This window comes from Mercenaria mercenaria, chromosome 2 (genome assembly GCF_021730395.1).
Source record: "Mercenaria mercenaria strain notata chromosome 2, MADL_Memer_1, whole genome shotgun sequence".
In the NCBI taxonomy this organism is placed as follows: Eukaryota; Metazoa; Mollusca; class Bivalvia; order Venerida; family Veneridae; genus Mercenaria; species Mercenaria mercenaria.
Genome location: NC_069362.1, coordinates 66,193,947 through 66,217,882, shown reverse-complemented (window position 1 = coordinate 66,217,882; position 23,936 = coordinate 66,193,947). Strand labels below are relative to the sequence as shown.

The 23,936-nt window shown below is 37.8% G+C and overlaps 1 protein-coding gene across 1 annotated transcript; it reads right to left on the bottom strand.

Moving 5' to 3' along the window:
• Positions 1-950: 950 nt before the first annotated feature.
• LOC123564142 (fascin-like) lies at positions 951-23,601 on the bottom strand. The gene is made up of 4 exons (XM_045357500.2): positions 22,568-23,601; positions 12,272-12,437; positions 9,246-9,541; positions 951-5,016 (listed from the first exon to the last, which is right to left on the bottom strand). The coding sequence occupies exons 1-4, from the start codon at positions 23,403-23,405 to the stop codon at positions 4,811-4,813; spliced, it is 1,506 nt and encodes a 501-aa protein (XP_045213435.2). The 5' UTR covers positions 23,406-23,601; the 3' UTR covers positions 951-4,810.
• Between the last annotated feature and the right edge of the window lie 335 nt (positions 23,602-23,936).

Sequence of the window (23,936 nt, the reverse complement as noted above, 5' to 3'; positions counted from 1 at the left end):
ACCCATGTTGCAATATTGTAAATACCCATGTTACTGTATTTTAAACACCCATGTTACACTATTGTAAATACTCATGTTACTGTATTGTAAATACCCATGTTGCAATATTGTAAATACCCATGTAGCTGTATTTTAAACACCCATGTTGCTGTATTGTAAATACCCATGTTGTCGTATTGTAAATACCCATGTTGCAATATTGTCAATACCCATGTTACTGTATTTTAAATACCCATGTTGCTGTATTGTAAATACCCATGTTGTCGTATTGTAAATACCCATGTTGCAATATTGTCAATACCCATGTTACTTTACAGAGATATTTTGAAAAAAAAAAATATGTTTACAACAAAGACACATTGGTAAAATGCAAGTTTTATCCATTTTAACAAATAATATGCGAATCAACTGCTTTGCTTTTAAACTTGTGTAAATAATGTGTTAAGTCCGCCTAATTTTTGAACATCCCTCCCATCATGTGTACCAATGTATCTAATTATTTGGAAGTAATAAAAGGCAGCATTTTGTTACCACAGAAATTATTAATGAGGTTTATATAGCAATGTATAGTAATATGTGTAGAAATAGGTTCTTAATGATGCAGCTAGACAATATTCCTGGTCTATTTCCACACAGATCTTCCATATGAGCCACGCCATGAGAAAACCAACATAGTGGCTTTGCAACCAGCATGGATCCAGACCAGCCTGCGCATCAGCGCAGTCTGGTCAGGATCCATGCTGTTCGCTAACAGTTTCTCTAATTGCAATGGACTTTGAAAGCGAACAGCATGGATCCTGACCAAACTGTGCAGATGCGCAGGCTGGTCTTGATCCATGCTGGTCACAAAGCCACTATGTTGGTTTTCCCATGGCACGGCTCATATCTTAGTAATACAGTTGTATTACATGCTACATTAAACTTTAGGTAAAGTATAACAAAACAGGCTGTAGATATTTGGCATTTAATTACAAAATGCAGTCTCAAAATGGCTACAAACTATGACTTGCTTAAATGCAATAATATGTATACATCACATTATTTCAGAGAAACTCAACTGTACATGTTATTCTGATAAGAAGCAATCTGTAAATTTGATAAACTTCTGTGTCTTGGTCCTCCCTGCAGAAACTGCAGCCATACCAGATTTTATCATTTAAAAATATACAGCAGCTACCCAACCCTGCAGGTACTGTATATAGTATTTAAAACTGAAGTACAAGAATACAGCAATAGAAAAATCAATTTGGTATTTCTCGCCACATCCACATAGAGGTTTGGAATTTTCCTGCAATTTTCTACAGTTTCTTGGATTTTATGTTACTTTCACAATTCTAAATCGTTTCATAGCAACTACTGAAAATGCCATTTAGATTATATAGCAATAGTTCACTGTCAATAGTTAACATCTGCTGTTCAAATGATATAAAACAAAGCAAGCTATTTTCTTAAATGGTAAAATATTGATTCCTGCTAAAGGCATCCAAAAATCAATACACATAAAAAATGATGCTCTGTGCCTTTGTCTGGATTCTACCAAAATCTCTAGAACAGACAGAAACAAATGTTTGTGTCTCAGATAATGTGGCCAATCCTTGATCTCATCATTGCGGAATGTAATTTTACAGTAATTTTAAATGAATTAAAAGGGCTTTGAAGAGTCTTGAAATGAAAGAACAAACCCAATAATAATAAGTGGTTAAATAACATTATGTTAAAGGGACACAACTCCAGACTTATGTCATTTAGAAAGTATTAATTTTTTATTAGTTAATAATTGCAATCAAGGTGTTTCTCAAATTCTGGGTAATATTGGAAAAACTTGTGTACTTTAGATATATAAAAACTCAAATAGTTTAGATATTTAGAAATTTTAGATGTAATTAAATTTTATAATCATACTCATAAAATGTGTACTGAAATAAAGTTGATATCTGAAATAGTTTGACCTTTATCTGAAGGCATGTCCATTTAAGAATTTCTTAGTATAGTCTGAAATCTGTCAGAACTTGGTGTATAGTTTTTCCTGCCCTGAAACATCTAGCATTAATATAATCATCTTCTATGTTAATTTGTTGAGTCAAAGCAAACTATAGTTATGATAAAATAAGGCAAAATGTCAGAAATGATCGATGCTAAAGCATCATTATTGGTCAAAACAGTAGGCATTTATACAGCACATTATATTCTACCCTCTGTAATCGCAAAATCACAATTTTATGGACTTTTTGAGTAAATTGTGGTTTCCTAACACAACAGCTTTTTGATTTTAGATTACAGTTATTAGTTACCATGATAATTAAAGTCTAACTATGTTTTGATTGAATACCATTAATAGTGAATTATGCTAAAATAAAATCAATGTATGTCCAATTTGATGGTAACTGATACTTAAATCATTAAAGAATAAAAAGTGTGATTTAATAAAAAGGATGACTAATAAAAAGTCTGATTTAATGGTCCCTACTGAATGCAATGAAGGTAAATGGAGTGAGTTAATAAATAAGTACAAATTATACATGTTATATAACAACAGAAAAATAAAGCATCATGGCTTACAGGCTAATACTTGGAATTTTGGTCAGGTGATAAAAACTACAGTCAATCCTGTCTGTATAGACCCTCCTCGGGGAAATGAAAAATATTGACTTTGTTGATAGGTGATCTCTCAGTACAGTTGAATTTACACTGAAGTTTATCAAAAAGATAGTTGGCCTTTATACGGAGGTGGTCTTTATCCAGAGGTGACCTTTATTTAGAGGTGGTCTTTATTCGGAGGTGGCCTTTATTCGGAGGTGACCTTTATTCAGAGGCAGTCTTTATTTGAAAGTGGTCTTTACTACAGGTTCGACTGTATAGCAGCAAAAAATGTATCAATTTAACAAATATAATATTATGTATAACATAACTATAGGAAACATGAATGTTCTTAAGAATTTAAATGAGCCGTGCCATGAGAAAACCAACATAGTGGCTTTGCAACCAGCATGGATCCAGTGCATTCTGGTCAGGATCCATGCTGTTCACTAACAGTTTCTCTAATTGCAAAAAAACTTTGAAAACGAACAGCATGGATCCTGACCAGACTGCACGGATGGGCAGGCTGGTCTTGATCCATGCTGGCCGCAAGGCCACTATGTTGGTTTTCTCATGGCGGGGCTCAAATTTTTTAACTGTACGCATGCATTAGATTTTATAGATATCCCTGTACTGAGAATTGTCTCAAATTACAGTAGTTAAAAATGGAAAGATATAACTTTCATACCTCTAATGGTGAATAAAGATAGTGATCACAGAAAGCCTGTTTAAATCTTCGCTATACAAATAATGTATTTTCTCCAGTTAATCGCACCATGTCTGGTATTGAACACATAATATAGCAACAATTTGGCGAAAAGCAAATTAAATTCAGAAAACATATAAGGCAAAATAAAGGCTTTTTGCACATCACACAAACAGACATAATGATAGACAAAACAAATGAAACTACAGTACAAATAGTCTGAATACTGTCTGTCATATAATCTCTACAGTATGTATCAAATATTTTAAGTCAAACATTAGCAAGCCAAAATGTCTCCTTAGTACAACTCCTGATAATAACTCCTTTTAAAGTTTGAGCAACAGAACAGAACTTGATAAATATAGATCACTGTTGTTAAAAGTTCACATTTTACTAGGAAAGAAGCTAATGCTTTAGATATTTGAGTTTCAACATTTTACTGAAAGGATGTCAAGATATGTTTATTTCTCTGAATATATGATGACCTTAGACTACCTAAGGACACTGAAGAATACTCACTGCTCAAGTTAGTCAGACAGACAGACAGACAGACATACAGACATGTAAATGAATCACGGTCTCTTTGACAGCCATGCACTCCTATAGTTACAAGTTACAAAGTCAATACTTCTCAACAGTAAAATAATCATACGAAAGCAAACAGGAATGGTCATATTGAAGCATTTATCTCACTACACAGTGTGTTTGTTTTCAAGTTAAATGTGTGTTTATTTCCCAGACACAATGTGCTTGTTTCCCAATCCACAATGTGTTTGTTTCCAAGTTCAATGTGTGTTTGTTTTCCAGACACCATGTGTTTGTTTCCAAGTTCACCATGTGTTTGTTTCCCAGACACTATGTGTTTGTTTCCAAGTCTACCATATGTTTGTTTCCAAGTCCACCATGTGTTTGTTTCCAAGTCCACCATGGTTTCCTTTCCTGTACTATGGTTTCTAAACTCACAATAGTTTTGCCAGAGTTGACTATGAATTGTAATGTTCATTAATTTTCTGTTTTTGGCTATTTCTGAGTTAACAATAAGTTTGTTTTTAAGTGTACTACCAGTTTACTATCATTTGTTCTAGTTTATCTGGATCTTTTGTTTGACTGAAAATGTAAGTTCTTGATGTGCAATTATACACGAGGACAGTCATTGGTGATATATCCTGGGTTTTATGCTTCAAGATTTTTTTCAAATGTCCAGTAACTCATTTTCTTGCAAACTGTCAAAATACTTTTTTCTTTTGAAGATATCTCCTCTCATAAAGTTTATATAAGATGACAAAATATGATCTTGTCCAAGTCAAAGAAATCACAATAAACAAATTAACAACGATTCCGTGCTTTTATATCCAAGTTCCAAGCCAGGTGTTTACCACCATTTTGGATAACTATGTTTCCTATTTTGATTAGTACAAGTAGTAAACCAGTACCTTACATGTATGATTACCAGCAGATATAATGATACAGAAAACTTGGGTAGCGCACAATGAGCTATAAATAGCAAGTTTGTCCAAAACAAGCACCTCAGAATTCCCACAGGGATGATGATGAAATGTCTTCGGCTGTTGCTTTGAATAGTCCGTTTTGTTCTCCTTTCAGAAAACAGCCATTAGGGGCTCTGATAGCCATCATGGCATTACCACAAAACTGAAACTTGAACTTTGTACTGCGGTTTTCATCCAGATACACCATACTGTCATCTCCCACATACCAGCTCTTCCCATTTTTATCTGTAACAGAACACAGATATCTTGCTGTAGGTATAGGAAACTAATGTAAATGTTACAGCAACATTTTATATATACTAGAATAATATACCAAGGTGTTGTATTGTTAAGAGATTCATATACACTAGTATAACTCGCTAAAATCAGTCTTCAATTAAATTCAGCCAAAAATTTAGGTTGCAAACCCTTTTGTATCAGGCAGATTTGCTTGATATTCTGCATGTTATTTCATCAAAACAAAAGCACCATGATGACCCTAGATTGCTTTTTTGTTTTTTTTTAGCTCACATGTCACACAGTGACAGTGTGAGCTTTTGTGATCGTGCAGCGTCCGTCGTCCGTGCATGCGTGCGTCCGTGCGTAAACTTTTGCTTGTAACCACTCTAGAGGTCACATTTTTCATGGGATCTTCATGAAAGTTGGTCAGAATGTTCATCTTGATGATATCTAGGTCAAGTTCGAAACTGGGTCAACTGTGGTCAAAAACTAGGTCAGTAGGTCTAGAAATAGAAAAACCTTGTGACCTCTCTAGAGGCCATATTTTTCAATGGATCTTCATGAAAGTTAGTCAGAATGTTCATCTTGATGATATCTAGGTCAAGTTCGAACCTGGGTCACGTGCTGTCAAAAACTAGGTCAGTAGGTCAAATAATAGAAAAACCTTGTGACCTCTCTAGAGGCCATATTTTTCATGGGATCTGTGTGAAAGTTGGTCTGAATGTTCATCTTTATGATATCTAGGTCAAGTACGAAACTGGGTCACGTGCCATCCAAAACTAGGTCAGTAGGTCTAAAAATAGAAAAACCTTGTGACCTCTCTAGAGGCCATATTTTTCAATGGATCTTCATGAAAATTGGTCAGAATGTTCATCTTGATGATATCTAGGCCAAGTTCGAATCTGGGTCACGTGCGGTCCAAAAACTAGGTCATTAGGTCTAAAAATAGAAAAACCTTGTGACCTCTCTAGAGGCCATATTTTTCCATGGATCTTCATGAAAGTTGGTCTGAATGTTCACTTTGATGATATCTAGGTCAAGTTTGAAAGTGGGTCACATGCAGTCAAAAACTAGGTCATTAGGTCTAAAAATAGAAAAACCTTGTGACCTCTCTAGAGGCCTTATTTTTGAATGGATCTTCATGAAAATTAGTCAGAATGTTCACCTTGATGATATCTTGGTCAAGTTCGAAAGTGGATGATGTGTGGTCAAAAACTAGGTCATTAGGTCTAAAAATAGAAAAATCTTGTGACCTCTCTCGAGGCCATACTTTTCATGAGATCTTCATGAAAATTGTTCAGAATGTTCATCTTGATGATATCTAGGTCAAGTTCGAAACTGGGTCACGTGCCTTTAAAATCTAGGTCCTTAGGTCAATTAATAGAAAAACCTTGTGACCTCTCTAGAGGCCGTACTTTTCATGAAATCTTCATGAAAATTGGTGGGAATGTTCACCTTGATGGTATCTAGGTCAAGTTCGAAACTGGGTCAAGTGCCTTCAAAAACTAGGTCATTAGGTCAGATAATAGAAAAACCTTGTGACCTCTCTAGAGGCCATATTTTTCAATAGATCTTCATGAAACTTGGTCAGAATTTTTATCTCAGTATCTAGGTCAAGTTCAAAACTGGGTCACATGAGCTCAAATACTAGGTCACTATGTCAAATAATAGAAAAAAATGACGTCATACTCAGTTCAAAACTGGGTCATGTGGGGACAGGTGAGCGATTCAGGACCATCATGGTCCTCTTGTTTTGTTTTGGGTTTAACACCGTTTTTCAACAGTATTTCAGTCATGTAACGGCGGGCAGTTAAAGAGAATTCCTATAGTTTTTTTTCCTTTCATAGAATTTTTTTAAATTCACATATATGATAGGAAAATTTGTGCTGAAAACAATGAACAAATAAAAACAATAGGTCACCAGGCTTGTTTTTGTGAAAAATTGTTTTGAACACACCCACTGTTGCTGAAACTGCCAGCGATTTTTCAACATTTTCATAATTTTCTGCTTTTTTATAAATACCAACCAAAATATACATCCAGGCAGCACAATACAGTTTTTTCTTTTTACAGATTTTATTATATACTTATTTGATATCATAGTCATATTTGTAATACTCTATCCTTACAATAATGGGTACAAATGAAAAAGAAAATGTTTCATATTTACTTTTGTGAACTTTTTTCAATGAAAAATACCCATAGTGAAGAATATTTTTTTTTAATTTTGAAAAAACTCTTTCATAGAGTTTTTTCTTTTTCTTCTTGTGTATAGATAATTGTATTGTGAGCATAAAAATGGCTAAAAATGTATGGGTCACCAGGCTAAATTTTATGTTAAGACCGCTAGAATACAACACCTGTTCGGACGGAAATGGCGCGAACCTGGCCAAATTGATTACATGTATGTCTGCTAAAAGTTAAAAAAAGGTTTTAAAAATTCTTAATTCTTTCTATAATTGAACTCTAAATAATCTGAAAGGTGATATTGTCTTATCAGTACTAAGTCAATTATCTTACTTTATATGAACAACACTGTCTTTTGTACTAAAATGCGATGTGAAAACACAACCACTAAAATAGCAAGATACCTGTCAGGCATGATACTTGTCAATACAACATAATAAACCAGTATCAACATTTGATTACTGATATAACTTACCAAAAATGTTATTTCATTCAAAATTCCTCATATTTAAGATTGTCTGTAACATGTTTCAACAAATGTTGACTTCAGTTCAGTTTTCCATAGAAAGTGTCGGCTGCGCAGAAAGATGCGCATAAAAAACTATAGGAATTCCCTTTAACCTAACCAGTGTTCCTGGATTCTGTACCAGTACAAACCTGTTCTCCGCAAGTAACTGCCAACTTCCCCACATGAATCAGTGGCGGAGGACTAATGATTTCAGACACAGTGTCGTTTATCAAATAGTCACGGAGAACATTCACCCCGCTCGAGGATCGAACTCACGACCCCACGATCCGTAGACCGACGCTCTTACCTACTGAGCTAAGCGGGCAGGTGACCCTAGATTGCTCCACTTGCTTAAACAGTGTTGGTAGATGATTATGCAAGGAAAATGATTGTGAAATAATTTTCAAATTGTGCCATGGAAAAGTGAGCACAGCCCTTGGTGGCCATGATTTTTTGACAAAATGAAATAAATTTGTAATACATGTAAAGGGAAAAGTAACCATGCCCCTTCTGGAAGCAATGTTTTTTTGAAAAATAGAATAATTCTAACAATCTTAGTAGAAGACCGTGACAGAAGGACTATTTCGTTGGGTTAATGCATTTGTGTGAAATTATTTCGATATATCGTACTAGCTCTGATGGCAACCAAGCAGAACTGTTTGAACAACATGAACATATAGGTTTAGTTATATATATCATAGGCTGCGCCCTATTATTACGCCCGAAGTATAACCGCCCGTCATGCATGAATAGTGTTAAAGCCCTCTTTTCCTATAAATTATTTTTTAAATCAAATCCTCTCTGTCATAACAGAGATATAGTGAAAATGCATTAAAATTAACCTGAAATTCTAAGTAAAACGGGGGCATAATTCATGAAAAGTATGTGCCAAAGTTTAGAACCTGTGAGTGATGAAGTAGAACTATTATTTTAAGTTTGAATTAAATCCATTTATATATAACTGAGATACATTGAAAGTGCACCAAAACTTTAACCTGAAATTTCAAGTAAAAAATGGGCACAATTCATGAAATATTGGTGTCAGAGTTATGGCCCTTATGCCAGATGATGTGGGTGATCATGAGGAAAAACAATTTTAAGTTAAAAGCAAACCAAAGTTTGTGCCAGAGTAAAGAACCTTGTGTCATGATGTGGGTGATGACATAGAACAATTTTTTTAAATTCTGAATCAAATCCATTTAGTAATAACTGAGATAGAGTGAAAGAGCACCAAAACTTTTACCTAAAATTCTAAGTAAAAAGGGGGATAATTCATGAAATATTGGTGTGAGAGTTATGGCCCTCATGCCAGATGATGTGGGTGATCATGAGGAACAAGTATTTTAAGTTTATAAGCAAATCCACCAAGTAATTACAGAGATAAGGAGAAAAAAGAGAAAGTGTAAAAGAATTTAAACCAAAGTGGGGACGCCAACACCGGGGTCAGTAGGATAGCTCTCCATATACTTTGCGTAGTCATGCTAAAAACAGCAGACACAAACACTTTGAAAGTCACATTGTAACAGAATAAATAGCTTACTTTTGATTGTGTAAGTGCCATCAGTGTCGGGTGTAACTTGGAGCATATCGTACTTAGTTTTATTACATATATACTGGGTTTCTTTCGGATTGGTGCCGACAAATCCAAATTCACTCTTTAGAACTAGCTGTGGTAGATTCGTAACGAGGATTCTAAATTTGTTTACGTCCTGTAAATCTGTGCCTGTTGAGTACAGAATTCCAGTGGGTTTGTTGGAAAGGTATTTTCCATCAGGACCTTTAATTCCGACAGTACCGTCATCCTGCCAGTCAATTGTGAAGTAACAGTTTTTGGTCCTGAAAAAGGAAAGATTTTTTGTCAAATATTTTACCTGGAAAAATGACATTGCTTCTGGTTTACCAAGCATGCAGATCTACCTTAAGAACTTTGTTTGTTTGTTTGTTTTGGGTTTAACGCCATTTTACAACAGTATTTCAGTCATGTAACGGCGGGCAGTAAACCTAACCAGTGTTCCTGGATTCTGTACCAGTACAAACCTGTTCTCTGCAAGTAAGAACTTTGTGACCTTGACCCATGACCTAGGTCCAAATAACAAGAGGAATCATCTACTGACTATAAACAGTTATGCTACGAAGTTTGATGACTGTAGGCCTAAGCATGCTCTATTGTGTGACATACTGACAGTCAAAACACAAGGAATCATGATATATATATATATATATATATATATATATATATATATAAAAGAAAAACATCCAATGGGTTTCCTCTATCTGTATTTCTGTCCACCTACCGGTTTCATATCATAATCATCAGGGCAGACATATAAAAAATGTGTAGCATTCTGTATTTCTGTCCACCTACCGGTTTCATATCATAATCATCAGGGCAGACATATAAAAAATGTGTAGCAACTACACATTTTTTATATGTCTGCCCTGATGATTATGATATGAAACCGGTAGGTGGACAGAAATACAGATAGAGGAAACCCATTGGATGTTTTTCTTTTTTATTTATTATATACTTGTCAAGGAGTAACTTTTAATATTTTCTATTATATATATATATATATATATATATAAGCAGTCATCTTACAAGCTTATACAGCTGTTGGCCAAAGCATTCTGCAGTTATTGATTGATTTTCAGTCTTGAGGTAACTGTGACTGACATTTTACCCCCTGACCCCTAGCAGTACATGTCATCTACAGGGTCACAAACAACAATGTATACTCCAACTAATGACTAGAAGACATTTTTTTCTCAATGTCTCTTGACCTTACATACTAACCCCCAAAACATTAACAGACAACAGACAGTCATGCACTGAAGTATTGAACAAGCTTTATCCAACTATTGAAATAATACCATCTTTAGCATCAATATCAGTGACTTGACCTTTTTATTGTCCACAAACCAAGAGGAATTGTGATCCACTGACCACAGGCAATCATCCTATGAAGTTAAGTAGTGACCTTGAACTTTGTACTATACTGACCCCTAATTAACAGGGGTCATCTACTAAAACCAGGCAACCTAGTCCATATAATTGGACGTTTTCAGACAGCATGATAACTTTTGACTATCGTTGTCCCGTCCGTTCGAAGGATGACAACTATAAAATATCAGATCATAAAGTAAGTAATTCTGTAAGCCAAATAAGTAAGGCTACAGGCAGCTACTGCATGCCATTTGACAATCCTATAGGACATATTTGTATATTCATCAACAATTAGTAACTAAACCTTAGGGTCACTGTGAACTTGACCTGTGACTTACTGACACCAAAAAAGTAATAATCATCCACTGACCTATGAAGTTTTACAGGCATTGACCCAAGTTTTCTCCAGTAGGTGATCAGAAACTGGGTTCAGTCTACACATTGCAGATTTTGACCTTTGACATCCTGACACCCAAAATAACAAGAGCTTGTCGAAAATGAAATGCTCCCCCCCCCACCACACACTCCCAATCGTGATGCATTAGGTCAGTAACTGCACAAGGAACAGAAATTATCTGGTTACTGTGCACTGGTCGTTTGATGTACTTAAAATAATTAAGGGTATTTATCAGTCATAAGTGACCTCCAGTATGAAATGTGATCTTAGACCAAAGCATTCTCTAGTTATTTGGCAAAAAGAGTTCTACTGATCTGGATCAATGTGACCTTGACCTACTGACCTCAAAATCAATAGGTGGCATCTGCTGATCACGATCATCCTCCCTATTAAGTTTCGTGATCCTAGGCCCAAGCATTCTTGAGTTATCAGTCTGAAACCGTTTAACTGTTCCAGGTTACTATGACCTTGACATCTGACCTACTAACCTCAAAATCAATAGGGGTCATCTGCTGGTCATGGTTAATCTCCCTTGTCAACATTCATGATCCTAGGCCTAGGAGTTCTTGAATTATCATCCAGAAACCGTTTATCTGTTCCGGGTCACTGTGACCTTGACCTATGATCTACTGATCTCAAAATAAATAGGGGTCATCTGCTGGTCATGATCAATCTCCCTATCATCATTCATGATCCAAGACCCAAGCGTTCTTGAGTTATCATCCGGAAACGGTTTAACTGTTCCGACTCACTGTGTCATTGACCTTTGACTTACTGACTTCAAAATCAAGAGGGGTCAGCTGCTGATCATAACCAACCTCCTCTATCAAATTCATGATCATAGGCCCAAGCGTTATTGAGTTATCTTCCGGAAACCGTTTAACTGTTCCGGGCCACTGTGACATTGACCTATGGCATACTGGTCTCAAAATCTAAACGGTTCATCTGCTGGTCATGACCAACTTCCCTAATAACTGTCATGATCCTAGACCCAAGCGTTATTGAGTTATCATTCGGAAATGGACTGGTCTGCGGACAGACACCGACCGATTCTGCAAAACAATAGACCCCTCCGTCTTCGAAAGGGGGCATAATAAAGTTTACTAGTCAAAGGCACTATTCTGATATATTGGTTTTGCGTAGCCTAAATACGATTCTATCAACCAGTTATTTCCACACAAGTTTTGTTTTAGGCCTCACTAAGTTTTCTAATAAATCTACTCACGGTTCGGCCTGTTTGGCCTGTACGGTTCCTGTATCGTCCTGCAGTGCCCAGTATTTCTCAGTGCTCGCTCGGAATGCCCAAGTATCTGACGCCTTGTTATACTTCATCTGGAATATCTCAGTTTCACCGATCTCCTCTTTGGGCTGGTTAGCTGTTACGTCCAGGCCTGAAATATCAATTTTTAAAAGAATTACATAACGCTAATTGGAGTCCATTAGATTTAATTTTGATAAGCCGTATTACACTATAAAGTGGTAATTCGGTACTAAATTGTGACCAAGTTTTGGTCCTATGTTGAAAAGTTTCATAGAACATGAATGAAACGAATTTTGGTATATACTGATCGATAACGCAAACTAGTATACTTAGACACATTTATATGTGGTTTTGAATACTTGGACACGTGATATTTACACGTTACTCTTCAACTGATCATAACGTGTATGCTCAATAGAGAAATACAAGTCAGTATCCAGTTGAAAGAGTTCAATCCCCGGCTTGACTTAAAAAGAAATGTGAGAAAAAGTAATGAAAATAAACATCATGATGATCTTTTGTGTGTGGGATCAGCACTTGGATGCTTTGTTCGTTGGTCAGCTGAACGGGTGGCTGATATATCCCGTTGTGTTGCCAAGACAAAAACAAGAGGGTTATGATGACCCTGAATCGCTCACCGGAGTAATATGAGCCACATGTTTCAAATGACAAATGACCCTAAAATATTAGAAAGTAGGTCAGTAGGCCACATTCATGGTCACTGAAAGGCTGTTTTAAGACTGGTGTGTAAAACTGTACATGTCGTCCAAATTTCAAGGCTGTATCTTAAAAAACAAGAAAGTAGGTCAGTAGGTCAAGGTCACAGTCAAGTGATACCTAATCGCTTGGGTCATCAGGTAATTATAATTAAACAGTCCAGGAACTATAGCCTGATGATTTTTGAAGTATTTTTCCTATATAACTAATGATTATAACAAGTGACCCCTAGGGCGGGGCATCTTTCCACCCCTCGGGCATAATTTGAACAAACTTGTTAGAGATCCACCAGGCAATGTTACAAACCAAATATCAAATGCCTAGGCCTTGAACTTTCAGACAAGAAGATCTTTAATTTTTTTCCTATATAAGTCTATGTTAAACTTGGTATCCCCAGGGCAGGGCCTCTTTTCACCCTAGGATCATAATTTGAACAATTTTGGTAGAGAAACACTAGGAAAGGCAACATACTTAACATCAAAAGCCTACGCCTTGCAGTTTCTGGCAAGAAGATTTTTTCATTTTTTTTCCTATATAAGTCTATGTAATACACGAGACCCTCCGGCACAGGGCCTCTTTTCAACCCAGGGGCATAATTTGAAAAAAAAAATGGTAAAGAACCACAAGGCAATGCTACATACAAAATACCAAAGCCCTAGGTCATGTTGTTTTAGACAAGAAGATTTTTAATGTTTTTTACTATATAAGTCTATGTAAAACTTGTGACCCCCGGGGCGAGGCCTCTTTTCAACCCAGGGGCAAAATTTGAATAATCTTGATAGAGAACCATAAGATCAAGGCTGTACGCCTTCCGGTTTTAGACAAGAAGATTTTTAAAGTTTTTCCCTACGGTTGCCATAGCAACCAGAGTTCTGCATGGAATTAAATTCTTTGAATGAATTTGAAAGGGAACCATCCAAGGATCATTCCTGTGAAGTTTGGTGTAATTCTGCTCAGTGGTTTTCAAGAAGAAGATTTTTTTAAGAAAATGTTGACGAACGCACGACTGACGACGGACGACTGATGACAGACGACGGACATTGAGCGGTCACAAAAGCTCACCATGAGCCTTTGGCTCAGGTGAGCTAAAAATACGGCAAGATATTCCGTTTGCAATGATATGTACTGGCTATACCGTATACGTTTTATAATGCAACATTAATCACTGATCAAAATTATAACAGAATGTTAGGAGTCTTTTCTTAGAAATTCTGGACAGCTCGACAAATATAACGTACTCGTTCCTACGAAAATTTCAAACTGAATATTTCTCATTTTCAAGTTTTGCACCATAAAAGTACATGGGGTCATGATAAGATATTTATGGAGTAATACTGCACCTAAGCATAGACTTGTGGTTCTAAGATAAAATCTTAGAACAGCTGCATGAAATAACGTACTCCTGTAAATTTTAGCGCCTAGACTGAACTCACAAAAAGTACGGTTTGGTCGGTAGTGGGTGATGTAACACACGAATGGGAACATTGATCAGATTCAGAAATAACGCATGAATTCTTAACTCACAGATTTTATATACATTTGTTCATTTTAAGCACGAACTGACATTCTCGGCTACATTTCTCAATTAATTTATTCGGTATGACTCTCGGAAAGATAACAAGACAAATGCTCGTAATCAATTTATTCTTGCTTCCCAGAAAGTTAACGAGGCGCATGGTTGCTCACACGGGTACAGTTACAAACCCAAATGTGATGACTCATACAACATTAAGATGCATTTGCACGCTCATGCACATTTTGCATGCGTTCCGGTAAGAATGTCATATCAATTTAAACGTCAATAAAAGAAAACAATACACACACACTGTAAATGTATAACTGATCAAAGATGAGTCTTAATTTAAATGCGAAAAAGGACTAATAACATAGAAATATCTGCTTGTAACTGTTTTCAAACAAATAAACTATCATATACATTATTTCTCCTCAATAACTGGGCTAAGCAGGCATTAATCTGTGATATCAGGCTTCTGGGAACATCATGTTTAATTGGCAATTAATGTAAGAATTGAAAGATTGTATAAAATTATACATTAAGTTCAGCAAGTAATAATGAGCAGATTTTGGCAACAGTCTCATTCTCTTTGTCTCCCATTCCAGTATCTCTCAAATCATGAGTGATGATAATTTGCCATGATTTGACAGGTGTTATTTAAGTGGTTAACATTACTAATATTCTGAGGTGATTGCACGTGAAATTTGATTAGTGATGACTTACACTGTATACAGAGTAGTCCCTTATCTACACGTGTCTTATCAATATATTTTCTTTATTTGGGTTTGCAAAATAACCAGTAAATTGCCGGAAAATTACAGCAATGTGGGAAATTACGACTCCCGGCTTTCAGTTGATTTTTATTATTCATTTAATATAATGAATTTTAGAAACATTTTCCTTGATGATACTACATGTACTTAAAGTAAACACCAGTGGTGTGTTTTGTCTTCGGACTGCATGTTTGTCTATGGAATCCACGGTTTGTCTAGCAATTCAGAGATCTGCCAAGGGTTTTCTATGGACTCCACCAGAGGTCTTCCATGGTTTGTCTATGGACTCCACCAGAGGTCTACCATAGTTTGTCTATGGACTCCACCAGAGGTCTTCAAGGGTTTGTCTATGGACTCCACCAGAGGTCTTCCATGGTTTGTCTATGGACTCCACCAGATGTCTACCATAGTTTGTCTATGGACTCCACCAGAGGTCTTCCATGGTTTGTCTATGGACTCCACCAGAGGTCTACCATAGTTTGTCTATGGACTCCACCAGAGGTCTTCCAGGGCTTGTCTATGGACTCCACCAGAGGTCTTCCAGGGTTTGTCTATGGACTCCACCAGAGGTCTACCAAGGCATGTCTATGGACTCCACCAGAGATCTACCAAGGTTTGTCTATGGACTCCACCAGAAATCTACCAAGGTTTGTCTAAGGTTTGTCTTTGGACTTCACCAGAGATCTACCAAGGTTGGTCAATGGACTCCACCAGAGGTCTACCAAGGTTTGTCTATGGGCTTCACCAGAGGTTTGTCTATGGACTTCACCAGAGGTCTACCAAGGTTTGTCTATTGGCTTCACCAGAGGTTTGTCTATGGACATCACCAGAGATCTACCAAGGTTTGTCTATGGACATCACCAGAGATCTACCAAGGTTGGGCAATGGACTCCACCAGAGGTCTACCAAGGTTTGTCTATGGGCTTCACCAGAGGTTTGTCTATGGACATCACCAGAGATCTACCAAGGTTTGTCTATGGACTTCACCAGAGGTCTACCAAGGTTTGTCTATGGACATCACCAAAGCTCTACCAAGGTTTGTCTATGGACATCACCAGAGGTCTACCAAAGTTTGTCTATGGGCTTCACCAGAGGTTTGTCTATGGACATCACCAAAGATCTACCAAGGTTTGTCTATGGACATCACCAGAGATCTACCAAGGTTGGTCAATGGACTCCACCAGAGGTCTACCAAGGTTTGTCTATGGGCTTCACCAGAGGTTTGTCTATGGACATCACCAGAGATCTACCAAGGTTTGTCTATGGACATCACCAGGGTCTACCAAGGTTTGTCTATGGACATCACCAGAGATCTACCAAGGTTTGTCTATGGACATCACCAGAGGTCTACCAAGGTTTGTCTATGGGCTTCACCAGAGGTTTGTCTATAGACATCACCAGAGGTCTACCAAGGTTTGTGTATGGACTTAACCAGAGGTCTACCAAGGTTTGTCTATGGACATCACCAGAGATCTACCAAGTTTTGTCTATGGACATCACCAGAGGTCTACCAAGGTTTGTCTATGGACATCACCAGAGATCTACCAAGGTTTGTCTATGGACATCACCAGAGGTCTACCAAGGTTTGTCTATGGACTTCACCAGAGGTCTACCAAGGTTTGTCTATGGACATCACCAGAGATCTACCAAGGTTTGTCTATGGACATCACCAGAGGTCTACCAAGGTTTGTCTATGGGCTTCACCAGAGGTTTGTCTATGGACTTCACCAGAGGTCTACCAAGGTTTGTCTATGGGCTTCACTAGAGGTTTGTCTATGGACTCCACCAGAGGTCTACCAAGGTTTGTCTATGGGCTTCACCAGAGGTTTGTCTATGGACTTCACCAGAGGTCTACCAAGGTTTGTCTATGGGCTTCATCAGAGGTTTGTCTATGGACTCCACCAGAGGTCTACTAAGGTTTGTCTATGGACATCACCAGAGATCTACCAAGGTTGGTTAATGGACTCCACCAGAGGTCTACCAAGGTTTGTCTATGGGCTTCACCAGAGGTTTGTCTATGGACATCACCAGAGATCTACCAAGGTTTGTCTGTGGACATCACCAGAAGTCTACCAAGGTTTGTCTATGGACTTCACCATAGGTCTACCAAGGTTTGTCTATGGACATCACCAGAGGTCTACCAAGGTTTGTCTATGGACATCACCAGAGGTCTACCAAGGTTTGTCTATGGACTTCACCAGAGGTCTACCAAGGTTTGTCTATGGACTTCACCAGAGGTCTACCAAGGTTTGTCTATGGACTTCACCAGAGGTCTACCAAGGTTTGTCTATGGACTTCACCAGAGATCTACCAAGGTTTGTCTATGGACTTCACCAGAGGTTTGTCTATGGACTTCACCAGAGGTCTACCAAGGTTTGTCTATGGACTTCACCAGAGATCTACCAAGGTTTGTCTATGGGCTTCACCAGAGGTTTGTCTATGGACTTCACCAGAGGTATACCAAGGTTTGTCTATGGACATCACCAGAGATCTACCAAGGTTTGTCTATGGACATCACCAGAGGTCTACCAAGGTTTGTCTATGGACTTCACCAGAGATCTACCAAGGTTTGTCTATGGACTTCACCAGAGGTCTACCAAGGTTTGTCTATGGAGTCCAGAGGTCTACCAAGGTTTGTCTTTGGACTTCACCAGAGATCTACCAAGGTTTGTCTATGGACTTCACCAGAGATCTACCAAGGTTTGTCTATGGACTCCAGCAGAGGTCTACCAAGGTTTGTCTATGGACTCCACCAGAGATCTATCAAGGTTTGTCTATGGACTCCACTAGAGGTCTACCAAGGTTTGTCTATGGACTTCACCAGAGATCTACCAAGGTTTGTCTATGGACTTCACCAGAGGTCTACCAAAGTTTGTCTATGGACATCAACAGAGGTCTACCAAGGTTTGTCTATGGACATCACCAGAGGTCTACCAAGGTTTGTCTATGGGCTTCACCAGAGGTTTGTCTATGGACATCACCAGAGGTCTACCAAGGTTTGTCTATGGACTTCACCAGAGATCTACCAAGGTTTGTCTATGGGCTTCACCAGAGGTTTGTCTATGGACATCACCAGAGGTCTACCAAGGTTTGTCTATGGACTTCACCAGAGATCTACCAAGGTTTGTCTATGGGCTTCACCAGGTTGTCTATGGACTTCACCAGAGGCTGTAATACCAAGGTTTGTTATGGACATCACAGAGATCTACCAAGGTTTGTCTAGGACTTCACGAGTCTACCAGTTTGTCTATGATCACCAGAGGTCTACCAAGGTTTGTCTATGGACTTCACCAGAGGTCTACCAAGGTTTGTCTATGGACTTCACCAGAGGTCTACCAAGTTGTCTTGGACTTCACCAGAGATCACCAAGTTGTCTTGACACAGAGTCTACAGTTGTCTATGGACTTCACCAGAGTCTACCAAGGTTTGTCTATGGACTTCACCAGAGATCTACCAAGGTTTGTCTATGGACTTCACCAGAGGTCCTACCAAGGTTTTGTCTATGGACTCTCACCAGGATCTACCAGAGGTTTGTCTATGGACTTCACCAGAGGTTTGTCTATGGACTTCACCAGAGGTCTACCAAGGTTTGTCTATGGACTTCACCAGAGATCTACCGAGGTTTGTCTATGGACTTCACCAGAGGTCTACCAAGGTTTGTCTATGGACTTCACCAGAGGTCTACCAAGGTTTGTCTATGGACTTCCACCAGAGTCTACCAAGGTTTGTCTATGGACTTCACCAGAGAAGGTGTCTACCAGAGTGTTGTCTATGGACTCACCAGAGGCTACCAAGGTTAATTGATTATATGTGAACTCACCGATTCCCATCGAGCTTTGCTGTGATCCATATACGTACATGTGTGAGTATTACACTGCCCTATTATTACATAATATGTATTTCAATCATATAGCTACTCATGTTTTCCTCGGATGAAATTAAAGTGTAATCCTGGTTCTACAATAAAATTGATTAAAAGCTTGTATTTACACTGCCCTTATGTTTTTTGACAAATGTTCGAATTTCAAATCCGTATATACGTGTACGATCCCATGTTTCCAGCGGAAAGACAAATTTAAGCAATGTAATTTAGCCTGGTTCCTGACAAGAAGACTTGATCGATAAAATGCTTTGTTTTCCCCTCTTTCCTTCCATTGCTTTTTCTTTCGGCCAAATGTTTCGCTATTGTGCATAAAATCCAGTATCACATCACGTGCTCGAAATCCCTTTGGATTGTCAGAAACGCCAACTAGCAAGACATTATACAGCTACACATTTGTACATTTCTGTGAAGGCACTGGCTTCCTTTGAACTACCAGCAGTTACCTTTCAGAATGTTGACATGTTTTACGAGTAAATAAACCGCCAGTTTGCCTGTAACATGTTGACTATATCAACAGACGGCACCTGATATGTCTTTAACCTGCTGTTGATTGACCGAAACATCAATCAAGAAACTATAGAAATACCCTGACACAGCCACTTAAATTTCGCAAACAAACAAGGTTTGATATTTTCCACGTGGTTATCGTTCATTCACGCATATTACTGGATATTTTGACTTTCCTTCCTAAATATTAATAAACATTTGTTCCAGCTTCCCAAGCTTACTTTCACGAGAGATGAAATTAATAGATAAGGCTTTTTGTGGGAAAAGCAGCCAAAATATTTCTAAATAGTTCGCTGGATTTTGCTGTTATCTTGATACAAATAAAAAAAAACTGTTGCCATAGAAACGTCATTTAATCAGCTTTATAAACTTCTTGTGGTTCAATGTCTTATTTTAATTGTAAAACAGCATTTTGTTACGTAACTACATCAGATAATGAATAAAAATGTTTATTTTCGCTGCCTTTCAGTTATTATTTCAACTGACTGAACGAATTGAAGATACATCTTATGTAAGAAAAAACTATTGCTTAAACATGAGTAGGAAGTGGAGAGCTGGTTCAATGCCCGTTATTCCCTTGATTTCATAAGGATTGAATGAAGAAGGCTAGTATTTTTACTGCAGTGTCCTGTATAATGAGACCAAAACACTTTTAATGTTTGTACGATATACCCTTTTCACCCCGTCCGCGATACTAATTGACTCAGCTTACCCTATCCACTGTACTCAAAGACACTTGACTCAGCTAATTTTCGGGAAGCTGATCGATGTCATGATATCTCTCCATTCATCAACAATAACATCACTTTGCTTTCTCAGACAAGGAGGGTGACTCACTGGGAACTCACTGAGGAAATGACCAAGAGTTTAGACAAATAACTCAGTTGTCAGTCTTGTCCGAAACAATCAAGAGCCGGAAATAATTAACACTTCCTGACTCAAAGAATTAGATATCCAGAGATAAGAGCTGAATGTTAGACAATGTCCAAATATATGTATGTATGACCAATGTTTTACTACATTGTAACGTGCACGTCCCACATATACATCAACATGAGAAGTGTTATTTCCAACATTTATCTGCAGTTCGATCCAGTAAGCAACTCCAGCAACAGCCTAGCATCTAAAACAATCATCCGTACGATTCATCTTTGTTCGTGACCCTTCCCGCCCCCACCCACCTCCGTTCTTGCACCTTTATCAAAATGAAGCTTGATAAAACGTGATCTCTGTTACCATGGCAAATGAAGTGTCTCCAGGGACAGATCTCAGGTTATAAAACAGTACTGATTATATTACTATAAAATACAATCAATTAATATTAAACCGAATCAGCAACAATCGTAATTCTGATTTATACTTTATCGTAATCTGCACCTTTCATTGATTTCCTTCTTAACCCTTATCATGCTGAATACAACTGATCTTGCCTTTGCGACCAGAGCAGATCACGATCAGCCTGCACATCCGTGCAGTCTGATCATGACATGCACTATTCGCCATTCGGTCAGTATCTTTTTGGTATGCACCCCTTTTAACAGTTAATGGTACTGTCCAAATTTAAAGATGGGCAAATTCATTATAGAAATTTAGCAGGCTAAAACTGAATGAATTTGAAAATAACTTAAACATCAGACATGATTGTTATAGAAACAGTGTAACGCTACGATGAAAACGATTAGTAAGAAAGGTAAGAAAATGAGAAATTGCCACATCCGTGGTGAAAAGATCTATTGTATTGTATATGATTCATTCGTTTTCTTCGTGGTAATCTACTATTTGATACGGGTGGATAAGCTAACATACTTTGGGAAATGTTTTACGTCGGGGCAGACTGTGATATTTCACATGCATATCAGTTTCGTATAAAAGCCACTGTACTAGCTCCACTTCCGGATTTAACTGTCTTACACGAGAACGGAATTGATATTATTTTACCCAGATAAACTAAACATTATCCCCTAATCTAAATGGTGCTTCTTCCTATGTGAGCTATTTTGGTGATTATTAGTAAATAGTGACCTTGACTTTTGGGTTACATGGTTACATGATGTCTCCGCCCCCCCCCCCCCCCCCCCCCCCCCCCCCACACACACCACACACGCACGCACACACTCACTACCAGGGATATGCAGTAGTTGAGTCAATACATAAAGTGAACCTTGCCTAAAACTTCTAAAACTTTAACCTGAATGCAACCGCTGATGTCGGGATGAGTACAATAGCCCTTATTTTTCGAATAGTTGGGTCATCACAATAAATATAGTAATTTGTTCACAGGTACCCTCCGCCGCCATGATTTCTCCTATTGAAATTCTGTTTATATATAGTTAAAAATTAACCCACAACTTTTGTTTGATTTAAATGCTTCTCTAAAATATCCAGAATTTGTCAATGATATACCATTTTGGTAATATCACATGTCCAGCCGCAGGGTACCTGTGAATTTGTTCGTTTTCTAGGGCGACACACAGAGCCGAAACTTTGTATCATAACATTCACTAAATTCATTATACCTCATTAGACTGAAACGTGGATCGAGAGCCAAAATCTGGCAGTATTGTGCAAGGGCGGGGATAGGGTGGGTTTCTAGGGGTCAGGATAAATCACAAGACCACATTGCGAGAGACAAAGTGAAAGTAGTCGTGCAGTATTACTACAGTACAATCCTTGTAGTATCGTACTGTTTATAATCAAGATTTGTGGCATATCTTGGTATTTTCTGTCACATCCCTTACTATACCTATGATGTACTGGTACAGCACGTGCTCTAAGTATTATAATTATTATAATATCAGGGGTCTCGTACCTTATTAAAGATATATATCACGGAAAAAGAAATGAATATTGAAAGTGATATTTACCTTGTTTTACGGACACGCTCTTGTCATTGTGTGATATGATTTGACATTGTGGATGACTATCATCTATCGTGAATAATTCATCTTTGGTAATCGTTTTGTTTTTACCCTTCATGGTTCCTTTGCCTACAGCTGTAAGGTATCGACCGTTGCAGTCTTTGAAAGCGAGACACCCGGAATGCATTTCCATACAATACTTCGTTTTGTCGCTGGCATCTTCTTCCAAAGGGCCGTCGCAGCTCAAATATCTGTTGTCGCAAGATTTTAATGTATATTTCCCTTCATCGAATTCCAACAAAACAGTCGCATCTGAACCCCAAGGTGTGTTTTTGGAACACTCAAGTTCAGACGTGTCCATGTTCAGATTCGCGCACCGTTTTCGTTTGACGTTACGTAAATGGATTTGGGGATGGGCGTACAGTTGAATACTCCACCAGTTATTCTTTTCGGGGGTTCTGTTGAAACATTTGACCTGATCACCCAGTCCGCTTAAGTAATTTCTATGGGTTACATTCTTGAAAGCCCATTTACCATCTGAGGAATATTCTACTGTAAATCTCTCATCTTTACCTTTGTTCTCCGCTTCGACGTCAACTTTGACTTCGCCGTATTTGTCGGCCGTCATGTAAAAGTTCTGACTGCTGCGAATGTAGATAAAGTTTTCCGTATCAGCAGGATCCTGTTCTAAGATCCACATTTGTTTTTTCTTCAAAGCTACACCTGATGCATTGACTTTATGGCCAAAACTTTCTGCCGTGAGATATTTCCCCTCACTGTTCATAAGTCCAACCTTCCACTGGTTTACAGCGACATCGTGCCCGTTCATCCCATTCTCTGCCATTTTTGTATTCCAAAAAATTAAAATAGCCCTCTAAAATGAAAAAAAAAAAAAGAAGAAATTCGTAAACTCTCCGAATCACAAACAGAAAAGGATTTTTTCAAAATAAAGTTGCACGAAACCGTTATTCCTTCACTCTAACGATGCGGCTACAGTGATTATACTCCACGAATGACAACGAACAACGAGAAGTTATCGGCAAATAAATGATTCACTGTAAACTTGCGAGATGATCCGCTTGAGGGAGTACAGACGAGGTTAACGGATCCCTGACAATCAGAGTGAAAATCGAACTAATCAGTATTATATTAGACTGGCTTCCAGACACTGGTATATTTTAAGAAGTTACGAAGTCTATGTATTGAGCCACCCACACTTTTTTTTAGAATTGGAAAATTGTAGACAGACTCTCTTCTATTGGAAGGATCATTGGTTTAAACATATTTTTTATTACCCTATATGTTATTTTATGAAGGATCATTAAAATATTCTTAATTTTTAGGTGACCAATTCATTTAAGGAATATTTTATGAC

What these genes read in the sequence shown, in the direction of transcription:
- LOC123564142 (XM_045357500.2), bottom strand. Translation starts at nt 23,405, where the DNA reads ATGGCAGAGAATGGGATGAACGGGCACGATGTCGCTGTAAACCAGTGG. An exon ending in GAGCGTGTCCGTAAAACAAG is followed by an intron (nt 12,438 to 22,567) that starts GTAAATATCACT and finishes TTGATATTTCAG; the next exon opens with GCCTGGACGTAACAGCTAAC. An exon ending in CAGGCCAAACAGGCCGAACC is followed by an intron (nt 9,542 to 12,271) that starts GTGAGTAGATTT and finishes TTCCTTTTTCAG; the next exon opens with GACCAAAAACTGTTACTTCA.